This window comes from Neopelma chrysocephalum, unplaced genomic scaffold, assembly GCF_003984885.1.
Source record: "Neopelma chrysocephalum unplaced genomic scaffold, ASM398488v2 Primary Assembly neopelma1_24, whole genome shotgun sequence".
Lineage (NCBI taxonomy): Eukaryota > Metazoa > Chordata > Aves > Passeriformes > Pipridae > Neopelma > Neopelma chrysocephalum.
Window position 1 is genome coordinate 16,846,740 of NW_020897693.1, and position 24,988 is coordinate 16,871,727.

Below are 24,988 nucleotides of genomic sequence, written 5' to 3' on the forward strand. Positions count from 1 at the left end.
TGGAGGCGGGGCGGAAGCCCCCGTGTCCCGCGGCTGAAATAGGGGGAGGGCTCAGCCTGCGCCCAGCCCAGGTGGCCGCTGCCCGCCGAACGTCCCGCCAAGTAGCGCTGCCTGCGAGGTAAGCGGCGGGGTGACCTCTGCGGGGCTGTGTGCTCCACTCCTCCGGGCCGGGCGGCTTTCGGACCTGTGCCCCGTGGAGTGCGGGGGTCCTGGCGGCAGAGCTCATCCCAGTCCCGCCGCCGCCGCCTTCCCGCGGCGGGCAGCGCGGCGCGGGAGGGGCTGGCAGCTGCGAGGGAAAAGTTTCCTCATGGAAAGGGGGCGGGTGGGGGAGGCGGTGCCCGGCTGGGCGCTGCCTGTGGGTAGAAGGGGACCGGGAGGCGGCTCGGCGCAGTTCGGCTGGAGTCGCAGCGGAGACCCCCGGTAGGTACGGAGAGGGGCGGCGCGGCCGGGAAGGGCGGCGGGGCTGCGATCCCCAGCAGGTTGTTAGCGGGGAGCTAGGGAAGCTCCGGGGAGAGCTCCGGTCCCTCCGCGCCCCTCGCAGCCCAGCCGCCAGCCCAGCCCTCGGCGGGTGCCCCGCCGTCGGCCTCCCGGGGCCGGCTCGCCGCTGCCGCCGCCTCGTCGCTGGGGGTTGCCGAGGCTCCCCCTCCCTCTTTCCCTCCGGCGCCCGCGCCTCCGCTCCGCCGTGCGGACAGGGGCCCCTTTGTGCCGGATCCTCGCTGAGCTGCTTCCCACTCTGAAACAGCAGCCGCGGGCGCTGGCAGCGCTGTGGAGAGGGGGGATAAAGCCGCTTCCCAGGACCCCCTGGGGGAAGGGGCCGCGCCGAGGCCCGGGCTCAGGGCGGCTGCACTCCCTTGTCTCAGGGGATCCGTGCTGCCGGTCTATGAGCCGGACTCCTGACAGCCGGATTGAGGAGTTCGGCAGGCGGGACAGTGCTCTTGCTCATTCTCTTCGTCCCTTCTGGCTGCCGACAGCAGGGAGGGGAGAGGAGGGCGGGGGGCAGGCACAGCGGTGCTGCCTGCGGCTGTGTCACTGGGCCCCTGGCAGGCTGCTGGGGTTACCGTGTCCTCTGCAGCCCAGGGCAGGAAAAAGCTGATAAACATGGAGGGCGTTAGTGGGCCTGAACATCCAGTGCTTGAGAAGACAGTCTCATTTGTCACTGTTCACGGGAGGAGGGTTCCATGATCTCTGCAACGCTATTGATAAGTGAAGCTAGCATGGCCCGAACGCGTTAACCTGTTTCACCACTTTCTGTGCCAACTATGTGTTCTTCACTTGCTTCAGTTCTTCAGGCATGCAGAAGGCTCAGAGCTTGGTGGCAAGGGTGAGGTTAGCTGACCACTTCTGGATACTTGTTCCTGGCCCTAGGAAGTAGTCTGGCCTTTTCTTTCACTCTTTAACCCTGGAAACGCATGCTCCCTACCTCCTGAAACTGGAGATGAGCCTCTCTCCCCTTCAAATCAACTGCCAGTCTAATTTGCACAAAGCAATTTTTGATATGATGGTAATTGATTGCAGTACAGAACCAAAGCAGAGCCTCCCACTCCACCCTGGAATTGAAATGCCACTGAGAAGTCACTAAGCCTTACAGTGGGTGACACAAGTCATTCTGGAGGCCGTGTGGGAGCAGAACGTACAACTGCAGCATGTGGGCTAAAAATGACAGGGTCCAGATACTCCTTGTTCCAGGTGTGAGCTGGTCTCTGGGTGGAGTCAAAGTGGAGCTTCTCCCCATGCATTGCATAACTGGACACATTCTTTCAGGCAAGGATTCACCTTTCTCTGAAGTGCACAATGTGCTCCGTGTGAGATGGAGTCAATTCTGCTTTGACTGTGTTTTGTGTAATTAATGGTATTTCACTAGAAGTTCCCTAAAATATTTGCTAGATTGTCCTTTGAGTTGCAGCTTGGAATAGAATGAATGTGTGAGCTGGATCAGCTGCCTGTTGCCTTCCCTATTCTGTGCCTGCTCTATTGTATTGCTTTATTGGCTTTTCTGTTTTTTTTCTTCTGACCTATGAGTTTGAGCTTCTCTGGCTTGCCTGCGCTTGTTCAAGTGAAGACTGTCTTCTTCTCAGGCTGTAAAAACCAGTCACTTCAGTGCGTTAGCTATGTGTAGGCCTGAGAACAACTGCCCACCTGTAACTCCATTATCGAATGTCAGCAAGTGAGTAGGACTGTGTGTGACTGGACTACACTAAAATGCTGCAGGTCATTGGCAGACTGTTTGTAACCAAGTCATAAAAGCTTGAAAGTCTTGTGAACCCAAATTAATTTCTTCACAGGACAATGACTGGTGGTTTTAGTCATTTTAGGGTGTTGTGGCTTATACAAGACCTAGCCTGAATCTTCTGGGCTTTCCCTGGACAATTATGAATTTCCAACAAAAAAAAAAATCTATACACACACACATATATATATTCACTCAATAATATAGTCAGGTATATTTGTAATGTGACTTCTTAGGAGATGCAAAGCTGTGAGAGCACATCAGTCACTGCAGCAGGGGGGATGTGAGCATCTGTCAAGAACTCATGATATCACCAAGCATGGCAAATACTGTATATTCTTTATTCTGGCCATCTTGAGGGCTGGAGATTATTCAGTTGTTGTTTGATCTATTTGGTCTGTGTCATGGCTGACAGCCAGGGATTGAACTAGGGACCTCAAAAGCTAAAAGTATCTGCTTGTAGCTGAGTGGAAAAAGCTATGCTCTTGATCAGCAAGCATTAATAAACTGCCATCTTGATCAGCAAGCATTAACAATTTTTGCCATCAGCTGATCAGTGATGTGTGAATTTGGGCTGCTCTTAAGAGTTCATGGGGAAATGCCTAAACAATAGGAGAGCTGTTTAAGCCCTTTAAGAAGCTCTTATCTTTTTAAAACAGACTTTGTGATCAGGCAAGCTATTTTATCACTAGTCAGCGTGATGGGTGTAGAGGGTACTCTGTGACAGGCAACTGTGTCAGATAAATTAAAAAAAAAAGCCTTAAGATTTTAGTTTGAGGCCATAGTGGATGGCCTCAGATGGCCTCAGAAAACAGTGGCTATTGTATTTGGAAGTTTTCATGAAGAATTTCGGATTTTGCTCTTTGAACAATTACAAAAGAACTTTGCATCCATAGAGCAGTTAAGAAGCTGCTCAAGTGGTAGCTTTTTGCTACTTCCTTGCAGCATGGTGACCACTGTAATTTAACATCCAAATGCACTCTGACTGTTTGGGCACAAATTTTTCCAGCGTAACAAAGTGTAATGTTGGTGCAAATAGCTTGGTGCATCCTCTGCTATAATCATCCAGCTTTGTTTCAGTGACTGGCACATTAGTTTCAAGTTCCTTCAAGCTGAAGTACGGGCTGAAGCTGGGCACTGCTGTAAGGCAGTAAGTGTGACTGGCATCCTAATCATATTTGAGCTTTCAGTGGTTTCTTCTTGCTGTGAATGGCATGATAGGAAAGAGCCTTTCAGACTTGTGATAATCGGAATTTGTGTGTTAAATCTAGTGATTGTCACTGGGCACCATAGTTTGTTGAAGAGGCATGTGAGATCTCCATGGTGCCAGGGGCTTGGATCCAGAGGCATTAAGCTTGTGTGGGATTTTATCCTCTCTTAGAAGGTGATTGTGGTAGGACTCTGTTTATTGCAATGTGTCAGTAAGCTCTTCCAGACTAGAGGAGTTAAAATTGCTGCAGGCAACCCATAACTAAAAATGTTAGCAAGTCTTCAGCCTCCTCAGCCCTGTCTGTACTTTGAGCTTGTCCAACCTGCATCTCTTTTTTTTGTAGGAAGATATGGTCCTTACCTCCTGAGCTCTTGGGGCCATAGTCAGTCTTTTCAGTTGCCTACAGGTGATTTTTTTTGTTGGCAGTAGCTTCCTCCTGTCCTTAGTACCCCTGCTGCCGAACCAAAACTCTCCTGCTCCTGAGTGTGCTGGGCTATATCAGCTGCAGTACTGCTGTGCAGAGCTCTGAAGTAGCTTTGCTGCCTTCTCTGACAAGGGCAAGAAGCTTTCATGAAAGTTTGGGAGAAGATGCAGCATATTTCACTTGAATGATTCTGGATATTTACTTTTGCTTCTTAGTGTTTCCAGTCAGCTCTATCTTGTGCTAGGACTGCTGATGTGTGGAAACCTGTGTGAAAGCCTGCTCTTGGCTCCAGCAGGCTTCTACCCCAATGCAAGCAAAAATTCAGGGTTTGAGCTGCTTCAGGAAGCATGGGGAGGGGGGAGATAAAGCCCACTGTATTGCTCTGTTGTGCCTGCAGTTTTTTAAAAAGCCTTCCAGTGTTCTTTCCTCACATGTCAGGTTGAGTCCTGAGGACTAGAAACTGAGATCACTCCTTTGGGCAGTAGACTGAGAAAGCAGATGACATTGCAGTGATGCTGAACAGTTAAAATCTATCCTGTCATGTGGGCTGACTGTCCCATTTGCCTGTGTTCTCCTGGAGTCTTTTGGATAACATCTGGGATATGAAGTAATTTATATTAATAGTCCTGTCCTTCAGCTTGAGATCCAAAAATCTATTTGAAGAAGCACCACTGATACCAAAGAGCAGATTCTGTGTAGATACTGTGAAAGCAGATAAAAGTTGCTCCGTGACATATAGGACAATGAACTTCAAGAAGAATGTGTTAAGTATTTGTGGCCTTTCAGTGGAAGAATTTCAGCCTTTCAGTATTTAAAGGGAGCTTATAAAAAAGAGTGTGACTTTTTACATGGATAGATGGAGAGAGGACAAGGAGGAATGGTTTTAAACTAGAGGAGAGATTTAGATTAGATGTTGTGAAGAAATTCTTTACTCAGAGGGTGGTGAGGCACTAGAATAGGTTGCCCAGAGAATCTGTGGATGCTTCATCCCTGGCAGTGTTCAAGGCCAGGTTGGATGGGGCTTTCAGCAACCTGGTCTTGTGGGTTGCGTCCCTGCACATGGAGGTGGGCTTGGAACTAGATGGTCTTTGAGGTCCCTTCCAACCCAAGACTTTCTATGATTTTATGAAGTATAAATCTCCACAGTGCAGGCCAGTTCCTAATGGCTTTCCTACTTCAACTTTGTTGTCTGTGTGAATCTCTAGCAAATCTGTTAGAAAGGTATGAGAGTATCTTTAGGAATGAAATATCCACAAAGTGAATGATCTGCCAAACTCTTCTTGAACCAGGAGATACTACAAAGGGAATCTGAATTACTGAATGTTCTCTTCAGTCCACAGAGCAAGCAATGCTTTCTTTCCACATGCCTGGACCCATAAAAGACTATGTGAAATGACTTGGTATAAAAGCTGGTATACAGTCCTTCCAGTTCATATGGTATTGAAGTCTGCGTTACAGTTGCAGCTGTTTTTTATGCTGCAAGGAAGCAATTGAGTAAACCTAGTTCTGATGAAAAAAGGTGAACAAAGAGCTTTGCTATCAAAAGTGGAGGAACTGATCACGCAGGGAACAGAAGTAATGAGTAATAGGTGCTACGCATTACTTCATTCTTCTTTTTTACCATAAGAGATGTCTTAGCACTCAGTTACCTTATTCAGCTCTCAATTCAAGAAGTTGGGTTTTCCTCCCTTCTATGGCCTGTTTGGGACTTGAAGGCCTCCAGGGAACTGGATGAACTTCAGAAATGCCTTGATGATGATGATCTTTCATGTTTTTGTCTATGTTAGATGTATATTTGGAAGGAAAGTATTCACATATTAAGCAGTTTTAGTAAATCAGCTTTTACCGAATAAAACCAGAAATCTGTTTGATGCAATCATCATAGATAAAGAAATACAGTACTTTGAATTAATTGGCCCTGAAGGATGAATTTCTTGCCAACTCTTTATCTTCCATTTCCCCCTTCCTCAAAAGGCAGCCAATGGAAAAGACGATTGTTGGTAAAGCCAGAAGTTGCAGAACTCCAGATGGCTTAAAAAACTAGTGTGACTTCCAAATGGGAGAAGGGGGCAGAGAGGGCTGGAGGTATCTGACTGCTGTACAGTCTAGTGAAGTAAGAAACTACCAGAAGCTCAGTGTTAGAATGGATCTAACTAGCTTGTGGCTTCTCTAAACGTTGCTTGATTGCATTGATTGAAGTCTGCTTCCTTAAGAGTTAATGCATTCAAGTAAACTTGATCCCTGCTCTGGGGGTTGAAAGGTGATTAAATCACAGAAGGAAAATATTCCATTGACAGGGACTTACTGGAGTTTGCTTCCTCACACACACACACACACACACACACCCCCGCTACCCCCAACTGCAGGAAACATGCCTGATCACCATTTCCCATTATTTCTGCCTTCTTTACTCAGGGTTAGATGAGGCTGGGGCATTTTGTTCTGTTTTGATCAGTTCACATAAAGATCCAAATAAACGAAACTTCTTCCTTCAAGCTTAGTTGGAGTGGGTAGAGTAGCTCAGCCTGCTGTTACAATGAGTTACCTTTACTAAGTTACAGGCAACTGGATTATAGGATGGACTACCGATCTTGACTTATACCAGTCACTGAGTGCAGAAAAAAACATTACCTGGTAAAAGGTAGATTAAATCCTGGAATTTTGCATTCAGTGTGCAATGAGACTGCTGAGGAGGGATATAATAGCTTTGACTGGAGCTTTAAACACCTATTTATCAGTGATTTAGGAAGAAAGAGCTTCCAGTTGTTTGGGGTCCCTTCTGATTAAAAGGGAAATGCTGACTTCATATATTTGCTGGTAAGCTTGGTGTTTGCTTGGAGAGATGGATGCAGCAGGTTGGCAAGTACCCTGGGAAATACCCAGCATAGAAACAAACAAGTGAAGAGGCTCGGGGAGTGGGACAGCAGAGATTGCAGGTTCTCAACATCTGCCTGGGTTAAAACCTTGCCCTGAGAGAGTGGTAAGACAGAGAGTGAGAGCTGGGAAGTGGGCATGCTGACTAATGTGTGGAACAGGAGCAATGCAATTCACAGGACTAAGAAAGCAGGCTACTGTAGTGCTGTTCCTGGTAGCTTTCATGTGTGTCTTCTTATTGAACTGTCAGCTGCTTCAGCTTGTAACTGCCTGTTAAGTACACAGACACAGCATACATGTTTAGATTATTCCAGCAACCATTTCAAATAAAAATGAACATGGCCTGTCGCCCCACTGGAGTGTGGTACCCAATGGTCCAACACTGATTTCCTCCCTCCTTTAACTCTGTATTTGAGATTATAATTTTTTTTTTAATAGGAAGCACAATTGTGGAAAAGCTTAGAACATACCTTGATATCCCAATACATTATTTCATTAACATTGTCTCATATTGTTGTGTTAACCAGAATAGATCTGTGTTCCTGTAATACTAAAGATCTCCTACATCATATTGGAAAATAAAGCAGATTTTTTTCCTTTTCTTGCTAAAACAATTTCTGCCTGGTATAGCTATGTCAGCCAGGAATCTTAACCCTTAGATCAGCAGCAGTGTATTAGTAGAAGCCTGTCCTGTAGCCTTGACCGCTGACAGGGAATAGCTAATAAATGTGGAAAGTATTGAATTCTGCATGAACATTTTGAAGACAACTTGGGTGATGTATGGGGCATGTCTGTCATCTGTACACTAGCTTGGTTTGAATGTGAAGGAGACCAATATAAAGAAGCTGTGGTCTGAAATAAGAGAGTATAATGAAGCAGCATGTAGAGTCAGTAGGTCAGTCCTTCAAGTGGAACAGGATTTTCTCTGTATTTTAGTACTTTGGTATAATCCTGAAGAATTTTGCTAGTGGACAGCCACATGATTTCTAGAGAATCATTGTCTGGGAGACAGGCTTCTGTTACAGGCTTGCACACAGCTAAAGTGACCTCTGTGTGTAGTTGCTGTTCTGCCTGATGTTTCTCTGACCTCTCCCTGGCTGGAGAGATGAGCTGAAATCTTGCTTGAAACTGTATTAGGCAGCTCTGGCAGGCTTCAGTCCTTAGGGAGTGGCTGGGAAACACTGGCTTAGTCCTTTTCCCAGTCAGGTGATTCTACTGAGGGTGTGACCACTGCACTAAGATAAATACCTATAAGGGAAGTTTTGGAGCATCTTTGTGTTACTTGGCATCCTCTCTAGCAGTAGAGAACTGACCTCTCTGGAGAAAGGTGAGTATACCTGTAAATATCAGTCCTCCTGTATAATGGCAGTGGAGAGCACATTACTGGGCATCATCCCAGTTACTGGTTCAGAGCTATTGGATGTGCACTTCCAGAGATGGTGAGCCTGGAAAGGACACGCTGCCCCATGCCCCATTTCATTCTCTCCATCGGGGACCTTCCTAACTCTACTGTACCAGCAGCGATCCAGTTTATTACACTGCTGGAGTCATGTGGAACCTCCTGGCTCCAGCTCCATTCTGACAAGTTAACAGGAGGAAAAAAAAAAAAAAAGGGTTTCTTGGCCATCATTCTGTAAGGGGAGCTGGGCTGCCATCCTTCAGTGTATTTTAATTGTTCAGATTGAAACTTCAGATTCACCCTACACCAGAGTGCCCTGGAGTGAAAACAATACCTTCACCACTGTCTGCTACACAGAAAAGTAACTCTGGGAATCAAACAAATTGGCTGCAGAAAGTATCATATTGCTGCCTTGTGGTGTCAGTTGTTGTCTTGAGGTGGATATTAGTAGCAGCCCATTCCTTATTAAAACTCTAGCTTAGCTTGGCTTTAACACCTATATAGAAATTGGTCTGTAATAAAAATGTGTCTCCACCAAAGCCTCAGTTACTAGATAAATATAACTCAGTTTGTTCCTACATGTGTCTGTATCCAGCATCTGCTGTTGCAGTTAGGAAAGGGAAGAGGTATTGGGCAGAAGGCCTTGCCTGGTGCCGTGTACAAGCTCAGTTTGTGTGGATTAATTCCTGCAGGGCTCCATGCACCAGCCTTTTGAGTTTTAGAGTTTTTTAGAGTTCAGAGGCTTGATCTCGCAAACTTAGGAAAACAATTGCTTACAAGGAGTCTCAGGAGGCAGTCAAACAATGCACAGTGATGCCTTGGGCATTTGGAGGCTAGAAGTATTGGAATGTGATGTACATGGAAGAGGATTTCTGTGGTTTACCTGCCTTAGGGAAAGCTTTCAGGGGAGAAGAGCTATTATTTCTGTTGGGTCTGGAAGTTTTCTTTGTGAATCAGGACACTGCTGCACAGATGTGAGAGCATGAAACAAAAAGGCACACCTTGCAGTGCTTAATTGGATTCACGCATGTTTTTGAAAAGGAAGGTTTTTAGTCTGAACCTTGGTCTGAGGGCAAGGATCTGTGCTCTGAGATGCGTCCCTGACTGGATCGGGGTGAGACTAACAACATGGTTTAAAGGTAGAAACAGCTCCGTTATGCCAAACCCTCTGGCATTTTCCTGAGTGGAGCTCAGAACCAGTGAAGCAGTCACAAGCCATTCCACCTCTTTGCAGCTGAAGAACAAGAGACATTTTTTGATAACTTAATAGGGAGTTGATAGAAGGTGTAGCCTAATAATTATGTTGGTCCATAAGAGAGAGCAGGTATTTGGGGGAAGGAGGGAAGTACCTTTTCTAACACTACTAGCAGAAATGCTTGTAGCTCTGCAGAAACCTCATTTGCATGGTTGAGTTTGCCTAATGTTGGTGGTTGTAGTGGTGTCTGTGATGTCCTTATCCATAAACCTGTGGAGGTGTGAAATGAATAGCGATGTATTTACTCTTTCCCTCTTTCTTCAGAGAGCTTGTCTTGCAGGAGCTGCAGTGAGGTCTTAAGTAGCTCTTAACTGTGAGAGCTGATAGAGGACGGTAGGGATAAACATTCCTTTGCCCTGCAAATATGATTTGCTAAATAGCTTCCTCTTAGCAGAGGTGGCAGTGGCATCAGCAGGAGTCTTGTATGTGGCACTGACCCACATAAAACTCTAGTTGACCCAGTATAACTCCAGCTACATTCCTCATACTGTACAGGCTCTGCTAGCTCTCCTTAATCATTTGGTGGCTCTTGTTATATCAGGCTGTCGACAAGGTATTGTATTCCTGTCATCTCTGCTGTAAAACAGCCTCCAAGATTTGGCATGTAGGGCATATACTTGCTTTTTCTATCAAACTCTGGTTTTCCCTGGTCTCAAGCTCTTGGTGGCTCACAACACATGGCATTTCAGGAATAGCTAGGCATGAAGGGATGGACTGCCAATCTGCTTGCTCTTCTTGGGCTCAGGGTGACAGCAGCAGCTGTTCTTCAGCATCTCTGTCCAGTACTAAGTACCTTCCCTATGTCTGCATGCAGATCCAATTTGATCTGACTGACGTGGGGTCATGGAGTATGTAAACTCCAGAAAAAGCCTGGCAGAAAAGGGTCCTCCTTGTTCTCTGACTTTAGCTTCTGACAAGCTAGATTTTTCTGGACTTCTCTAAAGTCTGTACAACTGCTATGGAAATATGTGTTCAGCTGGCTGCTATTCAGGTCATGAAAATTAGCCTGTAGAAATATCCTACTTTATTGTATTCTCCCACCTAGCTTCGGTAGTGATGACTACAGTAGACCCTTGAGCTGTGGGATGCCACATGATATTATGGATGCTGAAAATTCATGTGAATTCAAAAGCTGATTGAAGAAATTAATGGAAGAGAAATCTGTTGAGTGCTCATTCATAGGTGCCAGGTCTAGCTCAGGAAGATCCTGTCAGCAAGTGGTTAGAGGCTTGGAGAGTATGCAGGGAGGCATCATGTATGCTTGCTCTGCTCTCAAAGTGAGGGAAGGTATCTGCTTTTGGCTGCTGTCTACAGAGGCTATGCAGCCATGATAAACCTTAGTCTGATCCAGCAGAGCTACCTACTATTATGTTTCAGAGCCTGTTGGTCTTAGTGATAGTAAAACTGGTTATTTGGGTTTGTAACTTCTGAGAAAGTAGGGCAGGTATGGCTCAAATTCTAACATGGAAACTGCAGAAAGAATGGATTCAAGTTTCGGAATGGTTTGGGGTTTTTTTTCAGGGTTTTTTGCCTGACCGTCCCTCAAATGAACAAGCACATAGTGACACACAACAGCTTTCCACATTTACCCCCCAAATTCTAGCACTGTGTAGTCAGCCTGAATTGGAAACCAGAGATGGAAGGCATGTTTGTGATTCATTGCTTCCTGATAAACTGGGGATGGGGGTGTGGTGTGGAAAAAGTGATACAGCCTTCATGTGTCATATATAATTGATCTGTGTCTTCATCAGGAGAAAGAAGGAAAGAAAGGGTCTGGGACAGTTTTAAATATACTTTTACATAGCAATTTCAGGAATGCGTAGTCTGGTTTTATTGGGGACTACTAGGAAACCTTAGAAGGTTTATGATCCGCTTTAGCCTTTTGTCCAGTGACCTGGACCATGCAAAAGGGTCACAACTCTTCTCTCCCAGCCTCCCCCCCTCTTCCTCACCAAAGGTCATTAGTCTCTTTGCAATAACCCATCTGCTTTTGTTTCCTTCCTTCTCTTTTCCTACCTTCTTTCATTTCTTCTCAAAAATGGTCTTACTGTCTGACTAAAAATCCCATTTCCAGGTTTTGCAGTTTCTGCTCTGTTTCCTAATCTTCCAGCCTCAGCTGAGTGGATATTGGTGACTGAGAAGGGATTTTTTTTGCTTGTCTGTTGTTGAGGGTTTTTTTTAAATAAGTAAACTTTTACATTGAAGTAAATTCCCAGGTATGTAAATGTAAGAAAATCAAAAGTGCCTCGTTCAGCCCTTTCCTTAGCCTCTGCTTCTCTTTGCTTTGTGGAAAGCTGATGACAGTTACCTGTACTATAATGGCAAAATAAAGTATTTCTGAGAATGTGATAGGAACAGCTAACAGAACCAAGGGATAAAAAAAGCTCTCCTAATAGAGAGCCGCATCCTACCAGGGCAGTGCTAGGTGCTCTGCTACTTAAGGGACTCTAGACCAGAATATGCATTCTTGTGAGTTTTGGTTTTATTTTTTGAATGTAGAATTAGCAAGTCCTTTGACTTGTGTATAAATCCTCTTCATCTTCATTTAAAAGGGACTGGAAAAAGTATGTGTGTATATGTGTCCTTCTCTTTTTCTCCCAAAGCCAGCTATTTGTAAAAGTGTGTGCAGCAGTGCATGAAGGCGGTGGGGTTTGCTGCATTGGACACTGTCCAGTGAGGGGGGACCAGGCCCCACATAGGGTGCCTGGGGCATGTGCTTATTTTAGGCCTTTCTGGCCCAAGCTGTTCCCTGTGCTCAGCTGTTGTGATGCTACCTTTCCCGCACAGTGCTGTCATGCTGCCCCAGTGTTTCTATTTTAACTCTCTCTGGGGCTAGATCTTGTGACACAAGGATTTGGCGTCTCTGCTACGTGCTGGAACATGGCATCTTGGGAGGCACGCTGGCTGCAGTTGCTATATCAGAGGGTGCCCCTCCTAAGTAACTAGTAGAAGGGGGACATCCCTAGGATTGCAGCGCATCAGAACAGGCATCATCCCTGTAAAGTGTCTGACCGTGCCCATCTCTGTCTCCTCCAGTCGTTTTTCAGAGTTTGAAGAACTTGAGACATACTTGCCAGCTTCCCACTGCTCCCCTGCAGCATCTCACTTTCAGCTTTCAGGTATGTAGTTACTGGGACAGCAGTAGAGTTGCATGCCCCAGGGGCGTGTAAGGTGGCTTTGGGGCTAGCTGACCAACAGTGGGTAGGGAGGACAGGGACAGATGGTTTGGTGGAAGTATTCATCATTTTTCAAGGTTTGCCCACCTGAATGTCACATCCCATTTAACAACTTGCTTCAGTGACTTCCAGCACTTCCAGTGAATTCAGCACTTCCAGCCTTCTGAAGAATGCTGGAGGAACAGCATTAATATATTTCTGACACACTCCATGGGATGACACTGGGCAAACAGAGCCAAATGTTGGAAATTCTTGCAGTCTGTGTTGGTGTGCTTCACTGTGCCACTCATGACACTGAGAAGGATTTGCCGGAGGTGGGAGATGTGGACTCTTGACCTGATCTTCATCTGTGGGCTCTGTGGGCTGGTATAATGAGCAGATACCTCTCTGGGGTGTGAGGGAAGCTTTTTATAACTAGGAATGTGCAAGAGGAGAAGGGGCAGCAAAGGCCACATATGCTGCAGTAACCTAGGCTTGCCTGGAAAGGACTGGGTTTGTCAGCAAGTGACTGGGCTTGGGTCTTTTCCTGTTACTCCTGCTCTCATTTCTGCACAAGAACAACCCTGAACCTCTCCCTAAGGAAATCATAGAATTGCACCATGTCAGGAACAAACTGGCAGTGCAGGCTAGCACAGGGAAATGGGCAGAAGTTCTGAGACAGTGAAGAATGAGAAAAAGCTTTTACTTTCCAGCCTAGATTTTGAGCCTAATGCAGTAAGACTTGAGGGTAGTGAAAATGCCAGCTGTGCTGGGCTGTTTCTAGGGAAGCAGTGCTGGGTAACGGGCACGTATGCTGTGCTGCTGTTTGGCTGAGTATGCCCCAGCATGTTTCTGTAGTTCTGCTCAAGCCCAGCTCAGCTGGTGGGCAGCTTATAGGGCTCCTCCCCATTCAAGACATGCCTGCCTGCTGACTGCTCAACCTTGTTTTCTCCACTCAGTTGTTGTAATCCCGTAATCCTGAGTCATACTGGGAAGATGGAGTCATCCCATTGACAAAAGACTTACTGAAATCTTTCAAGGCAGGTTTCAAATAGCTTTAGCTACCTCCGTTTCTGCTACCCTCTTGAGGACCTTGGTTAAGAAAGGAATCTCTGCAAAGATATCTGGATTCATGAGCATCTACAATATCTGTACAGCCAAAGTTTAACAAGATTGTCTTCTACAAAATCCTTTCCTAATCTGTTACAGGCCTGCCAAGGTGGCCTCCTGTCTGCAGGGAGGGAGGAGGCTGGTTCAGTCCCGGGCATCTGCTGGACATGGCCATCTGCAGCTGAAGGGGCAGTGATGCCAGTACTTGACTGTACGGTAGCAAGTTGGGCTCCTCCAGCTCCAAGAGTCATGGAGAGCTGTGCTGTCTTCAAAGACTCAGCCAATGCTGTGTTTGAAATCACTTTTCTCTCCTCTCAGGTTAACTGAAATCTGCAAAAATTCTCTGCTGCAAGAAAAAGGGGGTGATGTCATCGGAAGATGATGCTGGTGGGGAGGCTCCTGGGGGCAGTTTCTGGGAGGTAAGGAAGGATAATTGGAGTGTGAGGGAAGTAGGAATGTTGTCTTACCAACCGTCGCCCATCGGTGGAATTAGGGGGTTGGGTTCCAGGTTTGTGGGTGACATGTTGCCCTTGCGAAGTGGAAGGAAGGAACTGGGGGGAGGTTCAGCACCGTGCTGTGTGTTACTGCAGGGAGGAGGTGACCCTTTCTTCCACAGATTCTGTGGAGTGAGAGTTCCTTGTTCAGCTGACACTGATCTGAGGTATGAGAGAAGCAAGCAGAGCATCTCAGCTTCTTCCCTCCAGTGCTGTGTCTGCCTGAGAGAGTGTCAGAGGAGGGTCTGAACCCAGATGCTGGCTTCAGAAGGGCCTACACTCCCTCCCCACACAATGACTGACCTGCTGCTGTCTGTTCTGAAGGAACGTGAAAGTTAGTACAGCATGAACAATAATGCTGTGTGAAATTTCAGGCTGGAAACTACAAGCGAACAGTGAAGCGTGTGGATGACGGCTACCGGCTCTGCAATGACTTAATCTCCTGCTTCCAGGAACGAGCCAAGATAGAGAAGAACTATGCCCAACAGCTAACAGAGTGGTCCCGTAAGTGGAGGACCAATGTGGAGAGAGGTAAAGTTGGCAGATTGGACTGGGAGCAGGAAGCAATTATGCACTCTCTTCCTGGAGTGCTATCTCTTACTGAGGTGACACTGTTTCTGTGGGGGACAGGCTTCCCTTCCCCTGGAAGGGGGTGGCTTTCTTGGGTGTCTTTTTTGTGTATGTGCCTGTTTTTCTAGTCAGTCCTCTGATTCACTCGGAGAGGTGTTCACTACATTGGCATGTGTTTGGTTACAAAAGAAAAAAAATCCTTTTGCTTAGTTTGCCAAGTCCTTGGGTAGTTCAAGTCTTAAATGAAGCTGCAGGTATCCCTTTTTGAGGATGGCTTGGCTGTGTCTCCTCCAGTCAGAGAATAATTCCTAACGCTATGATTTAGTGGCAGAGTGCTCAAACTGATAGCATCTCAGAAAGTAAAAGGAAACAGCAGGACAGATGTCCCAAAGGACCTACTGGTCTGTGGAGCAGAAGCTTAGCCTCAGTCACGAACTAGTGTTGCTATCTGTCAAGCTCAGGCAAGATCTGTGAAGAGAATTTTTTACAGAAACTTTCTCCTAACAGGGACCATCTGGGACAGCTGAGGCTCCCTGAAAGAAATGCCCATCTGTAACAGCCAGTCTAGATGCTTCCTAGTGGGTCTGTGGAGAACAGTTAATGCTGAATTGTGTGATGGGGCAAAGTTAAGGAAGTGACTCTACTGGTAGATGTATGTAGGAGGGGAAAAGATGTGCATTCCTTTCTGTGGGCAGGAGGTATAAGAGCCCCTCTGGTGCTTGTTCCTGCAGGTCCACAGTATGGTACTCTGGAAAAGGCCTGGCATGCCTTCCTGACAGCTGCAGACAAACTGAGTGAAATTCACTTAGCTGTCCGGAACCACCTGGCTGGTGAAGACTCAGATAAGATCAAGGCCTGGCAGAAGGAGGCCTACCACAAGCAGATGATTGGAGGCTTCAAGGAAACAAAGGACGCAGAGGACGGGTTCCGAAAAGCCCAGAAACCCTGGGTGAAGAAGATGAAAGACGTGAGCAAAGTGTGAATGGGGAAGGAGAGATTAGGGCAGTTGAGCTGGCTGCCTGATGGCAGAGCCAGTGGGCAAACAAACTGAGTTTAGCCAGAGTAGCAGAGAATTCCAGAGAGGGAGGGATGTCTAGGTGGTCTCTTGTTCTTGTGGTTTTATAACTTCCTTTGCATGTGGGAAGACTTTGGTAACAGGTTCTGTATTCCTGCATAGCAGGTGAACACTGAAAAAGAAATCATTTGAAGGTACCTCTTCCCATTGGAGCATTGTTTACTAAATGCCAAATCAGCATTCCTAATAGGTTGCTGCAGACTGTAACAAATGTTAACGTGCCTTCTCTGAGTATTGGAGGATCAGTGAGGGCTGGATCATCACTTTCTCTGCATTCCTCCTCCTACAGGTGGAGACTTCTAAGAAAAACTATCATGCAGCCCGGAAGGAGGAGAAAACAGCTCATACAAGAGAGAACCATGCCAAGGCAGACTCAACTGTCTCACAGGAACAGCTGCGCAAGTTGCAGGAGCGTGTAGAGAAGTGCACTCAGGAGGCTGAGAAGGTGAGAGTATGTTGTATGTATGTGGGTCAAAGGATACTCCTTTCAAGGAAAAAGCACTGGTGGTAATGTCACTCAGTGAAATGGCTCCTGCTGAAGGAGGTGTGAGATTCCGTTGTCTGAGGTTTTAGTGAGCTAGACTAGGATTTCAGTAACTAAGGTCTCTGTCTTTGGAGTTGGGTAAGATCTAATTTGTAAGTGAATTTAAAATAAAAAAAGGAAAAAAGTGTAGGGGATTTGGTGCAGGGGGTGGAACCTATAGAGCTGAAGACTTTGCTACCAAAAGTAGCTGATTTGCCTGTCCACGTGAGTGAATGAGTGGAAGGTCCTCTGTGGAACAGAGTAGCAAGGAAGGACAGGGAACTTGCAAGTATATTAGGAGAGCAATGGACTGGGAGCTGTGGGACTACTTCTTTCTTTGGTGTGTTTGTTCAACAGTGCAGGGGGAGAAAAAAACTTGTCAGTCCCAAGCCAGAGTAGGGGGAATGTTGCTGGTTTGACATCAGGGCAACACATCTCACCATTGCTGTTCTCCTGTGTTGATACAGTGCAAGGATCAATATGAGAAGATGCTGGAAGAGTTGAACCGCTACAATCCCCGCTACATGGAGGACATGGAGCAAGTGTTTGAGGGCTGTCAGGAGGCAGAGCGCAAGCGATTGTCCTTCTTTAAGGAGATGCTCCTGAATCTTCACCAGCATCTCAACCTCTCCACCAGTGAAAGGTACCAGCCCTGATACAGGAGGGAATTCTGCCAACTTGGAGTGCCCTAGGCTCTGGTGAGGGGTGCCAGTTCTGGTGTCAATGAAAGGAAGCTGGCTGCTTGCATCTGCCAGGTTTTGTTCCTTCCCCATTAAAGTGTATCTTAGAACTGGTATTTGGTCCCTTTAGACTGACCAAATACCTCAGAGTGCTGGTATCTCTGAGGGCAATGCCAGGCTTCCCTATGAGGATTTTCTGCCTTTGAACACTTCCTCTTTCACTACTGTCCAGTACTGTCTTGTGGGTGTGTTTCTATTCTATGAAATGCCTCCATGTTTCTATATGTAATCCCAGTCTGAGGAATGCAGCTCTGTTGCTTTCTGGTATCTATAGTTATTCCACCCATTTTGTCCTGAGTAGAGACCTTTTGTGAAATAATAACTGTAAAGCCCACAAGTTGCCCTTAAGCAGGGGTTACACAGGGAAAATAGTTGCAGTCAAAAATCTTCTGTGCCCCTATACTTTTAAGGTAGAGGCAACAAATGTGAGCCATCTCCCTGTCTGTGTGCAAGAATGTGCCAGGTTCTTTCAGTGCGCACTTAATGAGCTGTGCTGAGAGCTGGCACTTGTTAGCCAGTGCCACACCAAACAAGCCTGTCCTGTTTGCCAGGCTGACTCTTCTGTAAGGGTGGCTGTGTTTTCCAAGGGCTGAACAGGTGCTGCTCTAGGATCCTTAATCCTGTGGGATTTAGGATGCTGTGTAATTGTGCATGAATTTAATCTCTTCCTTCCAACTTGGCCTTTGGGAAACTGCCAAGAGACTTGGTTACTGGCAGTTCTGTCTGTTCTGGTCATAGCTTTCATGCGTTGTATCGAGATCTCCACCAAGTCATCATGGCTGCAGACAACCAAGAGGACCTGAAGTGGTGGCGCAACACTCATGGACCGGGCATGGCGATGAATTGGCCTCAGTTTGAGGTGATGTAGCGTTCTAGAGTGTACTATTTCCAAACAATTAGCTGCTTTACTGAAATTGGGGGATTACTAGTCTTGTGTTGGAGAGACCATGTCTTTGCTCAGCAGGTTCAGGATGTTAAGCTCTTCTAAAATTGCTGTTGTGTTGCAAGCTGTTTGGTGCCCAAAGGGACATATGCAACCCTGCCAAACTGCAAATACTCCAGCCATCCAGCTGCAAGGTTGAAAAACAGGTGGTGGTGCTCAGGGCCTTCTGACAAGTTCCTGTGATAATTTCCTCACAGCCAGTTGTTGCACCTTGGAATTCAACAGAAGTGAGCCTGCTATGCCAGCAAGGCCATTGGGCTAACCAGCTCAGTTGCTACTGAAATACGACCTGGTCTTCTGTCCTATACTGGGCAAAAAAGATGCACAGAACTTTTCTGTCTGAGTGGCTTGATAGTGTTACTGGTTTTCCTTGAACAGGAATGGTCCCTTGAAACACAGCGGCAAATCACCAAGAAGGAGAAGAGTGGCAAGATGGCTGATGATGTCACACTGACCAGCATTATGCCTGCACGAGACGGTGTTGTCTCACAGACCCCTCTGCAGACAAGGCAGAGGTAAGGGCAGAAGTCTGGGATACATCAGTTAGTCCTGCCTAGGGTCACGCATGAATTGGATTGAGAGGAGTGATCTCTTCCTTAACTTCCTGTCTCTTGCCCGTGGCCTTGCCTGTGTCACTCTGGAAAAGACCAGGTAGAAAAGGCAGTTTAGCGCAGCTGTTTGGATTTGGTTTGGGTTTGTTTGTTTTCTTCCAGTACATGCTGCCTCACAAGATACATTCCTTGTAAAGATCCTTCTAGTGACAAGACTTAGCCCAATTAGGCTAATGTTGTGTTATTCTGGCATGTATTTCCCTGATTCTTCTTCCTCCTTCCAGACAGGGTGAGAAGAGTTGGGAACTGGCAGCTTTGCCAGTTGGCTGTGTGGTTTCCTAAATGCAGGCATCAGATTTTTATTGTTTTTCCCTGGCACGGTGCTGAGTACTACCTGACAAGTCTGGGTATAGCTGCTTCCCTTGACAGGAAGCAAGCTGCAGAATAGGGAGAGGCTGAACAGACTTGTCCTACTGTTCCAGTAGCTGTCCTGCTTTAAAAGGTGAACTCTGGCCTAAGTAAACTGAGCAGAGAAGAATGGAGATTTCAAGATCTTTCAGGACCACTACTGTATTTCACAGTCTATTGGATTCAGGGGCCCTATTTGTCAATCTACAGGTTTTCCTATCAAGAGGAGCAGAACAGCCTCTTCTATGACAGCCTGAAGGCACCTACGCATGTGAAGTTAGTATGGAACACAGCCTCTTCAGGGGTTTTTGGGTTCCAGGTGTCTGTCCTCTGCTGCTCTTCACTTCTGCTCTTGTCCCTGACTTGGAAAACATAATTCCAGACATCCCTTTAGAATGGGAAACATGGCTCTTCCTCTCTGTCTTATTCTTGGCTGGAATAACTCTGGACATAGCTGGGCTCTCCAGTTAGGATTGGCCTTTCTTGTATAAGAGGGTCTACTAGAGTAGGATTGGATCATGAAGGGTGTGCATGTGTGAAAATACTTTCAGTGAGTTACCCTACTTGCCCTCAAGGCTCTAATGCTAGGATGCTTTCAACAGAATCTAGTATCTCTGGGGATCTGTTCACCCTCACTTGGTTGTTGGGCCTCTTGCACCCTATTCTATAGCAGAGCAGTCTCAGGGGGAGTCAGGGTGGTGCGTGATTCAGGAGGAGGTGGGTGAGAGATGAATTAACTAACAACCATATTGTCCCCTCTTGCCTTCCACGTACAAAGCGGAGGGAAGGAAGACATTTCAGAGTGGTCAGATGGAGACACTCCCAAGAAGTGCCTGGATGCCAACGGGCACGAGGAGGACATAAAGGTACCAGGAGTACGGGTACGAGCGCTGTACGATTACACAGGACAGGAGGCTGATGAGCTGAGCTTTAAAGCAGGTACAGAAGCACTAATCTCTTACTAACCTTTTGCTGTCCTCACTTGGGCTGACTGACTGAAATACTCTAAGAACTGGATGTCCCCTTGAAAACTGATACTTATTCTTCTTCACTTGGTCTGATGCATTGCCAGCTCCTGTGAGGAAGATGGTACATTGGGAAGTCCAACTTGTTCTAGACTAAAAGACAGTGAGGCCACATGAAAACAGGCTGTCTAGGCCTTGGACACAGTGTAGGGAGAGCAGACCCCAAGGGATAAAACAGATCCTTCTACCCTCCTCAAGGCATTTATTCTACATTGTATCTTGAGACTTTATGAAATGTTTCTCCCTTGTACCATTGATATAAAAATTTCATAGGTGATCTGGATTGTCCTTTGAATTAACATGAACATAGATATTTTGGGAGAAAGCTGAGCTGACTGACATGCACTACTGAAGGCAGAGTTCAACTGGCAAAAAACCAGCTGTTGCTCAAAATGGGTATCTTGAGAATGGAGATTCTTGCTTGCAGCAGAGGATTGAGTGCTGAAGCAAACAGACCCTTTCCCTTTCCTTCCTGCACATAAATTAGTTTGCATGTGCCCTCTTCTCAACTTCAAGAGGACATCTGGGTCTTGGGAGTATCTCTCTCATCTCACTTGTTTTGAGTTTTACATGGTGTCTCTGTGCAATAGTGCTCCAAAATACACCTGTTTTAAAAAGGCACTGAAGTCCTTTAGTAGCAGGGCTTGTGCCTGAGACCAGTATCTGTGCTGCAGTGTTAGCATACTAGTAGACTTCTAACATTAACTTGTGGATTTTAAAATATTTCACAGTACGGGTGCTCTAGACCTTGACTGCTCTCTTTTCCCACCCAGCAGATGCAATGGGGTATGACTTCTTACGTTTAGTCATCTCCTTTCCAAATCTGTTCTGAGCAACATGCACCAGTAAGGCTTCAGCTTAACAGCAATGACTTTCTGAGCCTCTGCCACTGTGGGATGTGCCTATTGATGCAGTCAGACCTCCCTTTCTGGCAGAAATATGACCTTCTACTGGTGGAGAAGGGGACCTCTCTGCCCTTCCCAAAGTAGATGTGGGATGGTTAAAAGCTTTTTCTGGTCAAAGTCTGTGAAATTAGTTGACTGCATGCCTTGCTGGCTAAACCAGACACTTCATCATGAAACAGGCATGGAACAGAGCTTAGCAGTTTCTTATGTTTCCTTCCCACTTGCCTACCAGAGGAGCCACTAAGAAGAAAATCTGAGATCCTTCTGATTGCTCTGGCTTGTAAGCATGTTCCTTGGGGCAGGAAAGCAGGCAGAACTATAGGGCACAAAAGTATTTCTGATGTTGAATAGCATAAGTGAAGGCCTGTTTAAATTCCTTGGCCTAGGGGATGGTATCGATCACAGATACTGAAGAGATTAGTAACTCTGGCTTTGATTAAACTGTGCAGTATGATACATTGTGTTGATAAGGGGAGAAAAGTGAGGTGATTCAAACCAATAGGTCTTGCTTTTTATCAAATCTTCTGAGGTGGGTAAAAATGCCATGCTGCCTTTCTGAAGGCTGCTTCCTAATGCATGTTTTTACTTTTAGGTGAAGAACTAATGAAGATCAGTGAGGAAGATGAGCAGGGCTGGTGCAAGGGCCAACTTCTCACTGGCCAAGTTGGACTCTATCCTGCTAATTATGTTGAGAAGGTTGGATCATGATTGCTGCTGCCCTGCCAGTGCCTCACAGCCATACCAGCATCTCCTGCAGAGGTCACTGGGTCACTCTTGGCCCCAATACACCTTTGCAGTATATCCAGCAACTTCTGGACTTTGAGGGCACATATTCCATGTAACTAATGCTTCATTTTAAGCACCTAGATATGTAGGGATTTTCTAAAAAATAAACAAGGATGAATTAAGACTCCTCTGACTGAGCACTATGGTAGCGTAGGAGCGCAGAGAGAAACAGATCTTTTTGACTTGCACTCAGTGCAAGGAGAACTGTTTTCATGTGACTATAAAACAGAAATCACATTTCCTTGGCTTCAGTGCGCATACATCTAGAGGGTGTTGAGTCTGCCCTGTCCCCAGGCTTCCTGTTCAAGGAATTTTGGATGTCCAGGGTAATAGGGAACTTGTATTATTTCCCCTTTTCAGCTCAGTCAGGCTGACTGGCAGAAATCTATTTATTCTTCCCCATCTTTCATAAGTCTTCAGTATCCCTAAGCTGAAAGCCTGTTGGCTTCCTTGGTAAGGCAGCTGGTACAAGGGATACAGCTTCAACAACCTGGATATCCCCTTCCACTGCCCTCATATTTATTGGGATAACCCCAGGATGGATGATAGTATAGCTGGGGAACAGGAAAAAGAAGTTTCTATCTTGCATGATGTGGCTGTTCAGACTAACAAGTTGTTAACAGAACTGTCTGGCTCCCTGAGCTAAAGTGGGCCTTGACACATGCTGAAGGCTGGTTTTAACAAAATGACAGTCACATTGCAGTACTGTTCTTCTTAGGACCACTACATCCACTAGTATGTGTTGGGGTTTCTAATGCATCTAGATAATTTTGGCTACACCTCTTTTCATGAACACTCAGTGCACAGCAGAGACCCCCTTTTCTTCTACATCTTCTTGCCTTATACAGGGCTAGAAGTGCACTCCCTGTTTTGCCAAAGATACCCTGCACTGTGATGAGGGGCTACACAGTGTGGAAGCTGCCTGCTGGCTAGGACAACATTAGTTATAGAGAAGTAACTCCCCTTCTAGTCCTGAACTGCTGCAGTTGATAAGTGCCATTCGGCAGGGAAGATGTATCAAACATCTTTATCTCACCTGTCTTTCTGCTCTTGAATGTCTCTGAGGCTGCTGAGACAAAGTGGGATCCTGATCCTAGTGTTCTTCATATTCAAACATAAGGACTGGTAAGCCCTAGAGCTTGAGAGAACAAAAAAAAAAAAGGAAAAGCTCCCATTGTTGGAGAAACAAAGAAAAACAAGCAAAATGGCTTACTTAGTACATCTGCTTGAAGCTGCTGTTGAAATGCATTGTGAGTTTGTAGTAGTGTTCTGTAGTTGAATTCTTAGTCTGGCTTAGCCTGAGTGAGTAACCTGGTTAAGTCAGGCTCACAGAACTCAGCTGAGCCTCCACCAACCACACGTGGTGAACTGCTTCAGAGCTGTTTGGAAAAAGGGTGATACATACAGTTCTGAAGTCATATGTGAGCACTGGGATTAAAGACCAATAGAATGTTAACAGCAGCTAGTAAACCAAAATGGACAAATTCAAATACTTTAATCTCTCATAAACTAACAGTATCACAAACATCTCCTTGCCTGCCTGACAGAGCAGAAATTAAACCTTTTATAGCACACAGGATGCCTTGAAATATAGTTTGCCATGGACAAAGAGATCAGAGACTAATGCTACTTAGTGTTCTTGTGAGACCGCAGAAACACATCAGTTGAAAGGTTTCAAAAGTATCTCTAGCACTGTACTTCATGAATGGGGGAGCGGGGTGCAAACTAAAAGAACAAGGCTAAAGCACTTTGTTCTGAATCTGTTATTTCTTAAGAAAAAATATTTCCAAAAGGCAATTAAAGATCTAAGCAACAGATATTAAAAAATGCCTGGACTGAGCTATGAATTTACCTATTATTCCACGTTCAATATCTGAAGAAACCTCTAAGCTTATGCCATGTAAGATGTGTTTGTGTATAAGCACTTGGATTTATTTAAAGATCTTGTCTCTTCTTTCAGTTCTGTGTCCCAGGTAAAGTGTCATTAGTGTTGTACAGTAATTGCAAGTGTTCCACTTGCTGATCTACAACAGAATGATTTGTTGCTCCTTTGTCCTAGCACACATGAATGTCAAGACATGACAGGCTTGTGAGATAACTGAGACAAAGTCAGATATAAAATGACCTGAGATGTTCTATAGTCAATAGTGAAATTTACCTGGTTAGACTGGATATTTTCAAACACTAATGCTTGACTTTCATGTAAGGTCAAAAAATTGTAGAAGTTACAAAGGATAATGTGGAAACTTGACTTCCGATTCCTCTTCGGAGTCCAAGTCAGGCTATAATTTGGGATGGAGTTAGGTGTGGCCAGAGCGTGCTAGAGGACAGAAATGCCCAGCAGACAGAACCTCTGATTACAGTACAACCAACCTGAAATTCCACAGGACAAAGTCTGAACAGACTTGTTTGTCCTAGGAAAACATGACCACCTGATTATAATGGGCTGCTTGAAGGTTTCCAGAAGTAGTGACATACTGCAGCTTATGTGAACAAGTCCCCTAAGGAATGTTTGCACATCATAAAGTCCTGCCAAGAGCTGAAGTAATGGACAGCAGACAACACATCAAGAATGAAGAATTGCTTGGCTGGGCTGTACCTCATAAACTGGCATGGCACTTAGCCCTGGCTACCCAAAACCATCTGGATTAGTAAAAGAGAGTCTGTGTAGTAAAGAACCAGCTGGAGGGAAGTGAAAAAAAAAAACCAACAAAACAACCCACATCTAATGATCTTATTTTAAACTAATAACTCTGCCTGGGGACTTGGTTTCCTACAGAAGCAAAGGAGGTTTTGTTAACCACAAAGGCTCAAGTTGAAACTTGCCATCCATGCCATGCCAAAAGTTTTGTGTGCAAACAGAGACATGTACACATGAACTAATTGCTGTGCCTGAATTCCAGAAGGCCGGTGAAGCCTTCTCCAATGGTTTCTGTAAAAACATACAGATGCATCTCTGTGCCTGATGGACAACACACTGAAAAAGTATCTAGTCATATTTTATTTTTTAATAAAGCTGCTCCTTGTGGAAAGCTCATACATCTATGGTTAGCAGATAATTACTTTGGTTCTGGCATCTTCCTGGAAAATAATTTTGGAAGTATCATGCAAAACTTGGATCTCCTGCTGCTGCTGAATTTTCTAGGAAGAGGAAGTTAAAGATTCTCTATGATGGATCACACCCATTTCCCCAAAGCAGCAGCTCAGCTTGCTCAACCCAGTAATGATGTTTCTGCCCTGTAGGCAAAATCTGGATGGCAGAGCCCCCAGGACAGCTGTGCTCTGTGACAGCAGCTGAGAGTTGCGGTCAGCGA

At 45.7% G+C, this 24,988-nt stretch overlaps 2 protein-coding genes across 6 annotated transcripts in view; one reads left to right on the top strand and one right to left on the bottom strand.

Moving 5' to 3' along the window:
* On the top strand, positions 1 to 24,713 carry PACSIN3 (protein kinase C and casein kinase substrate in neurons 3). 5 transcript variants are annotated; one of them, XM_027705315.1, is made up of 12 exons: positions 1 to 118; positions 12,426 to 12,508; positions 13,973 to 14,073; positions 14,523 to 14,679; positions 15,450 to 15,685; positions 16,083 to 16,238; positions 16,784 to 16,959; positions 17,795 to 17,915; positions 18,378 to 18,514; positions 19,169 to 19,234; positions 19,737 to 19,897; positions 21,481 to 24,713. In XM_027705315.1, the coding sequence occupies exons 3-12, from the start codon at positions 14,020 to 14,022 to the stop codon at positions 21,594 to 21,596; spliced, it is 1,380 nt and encodes a 459-aa protein (XP_027561116.1). In that variant the 5' UTR covers positions 1 to 118; positions 12,426 to 12,508; positions 13,973 to 14,019; the 3' UTR covers positions 21,597 to 24,713. The 5 variants fall into 5 exon arrangements, with proteins under 5 accessions (XP_027561116.1, XP_027561143.1, XP_027561130.1 ...); XM_027705320.1 differs by lacking the exon at positions 1 to 118 and adding an exon at positions 347 to 420; XM_027705342.1 differs by lacking the exon at positions 19,169 to 19,234 and having other exon boundaries at positions 2 to 118.
* DDB2 (damage specific DNA binding protein 2) overlaps positions 1 to 24,988 on the bottom strand; it is a 51,139-nt gene that overhangs the window by 18,479 nt on the left and 7,672 nt on the right. Inside the window, exon 2 of the mRNA XM_027705262.1 lies at positions 22,711 to 22,812. The gene's annotated coding sequence lies outside the window, so the exon portion shown is untranslated. The remainder of the gene's footprint in view (positions 1 to 22,710; positions 22,813 to 24,988) is intronic.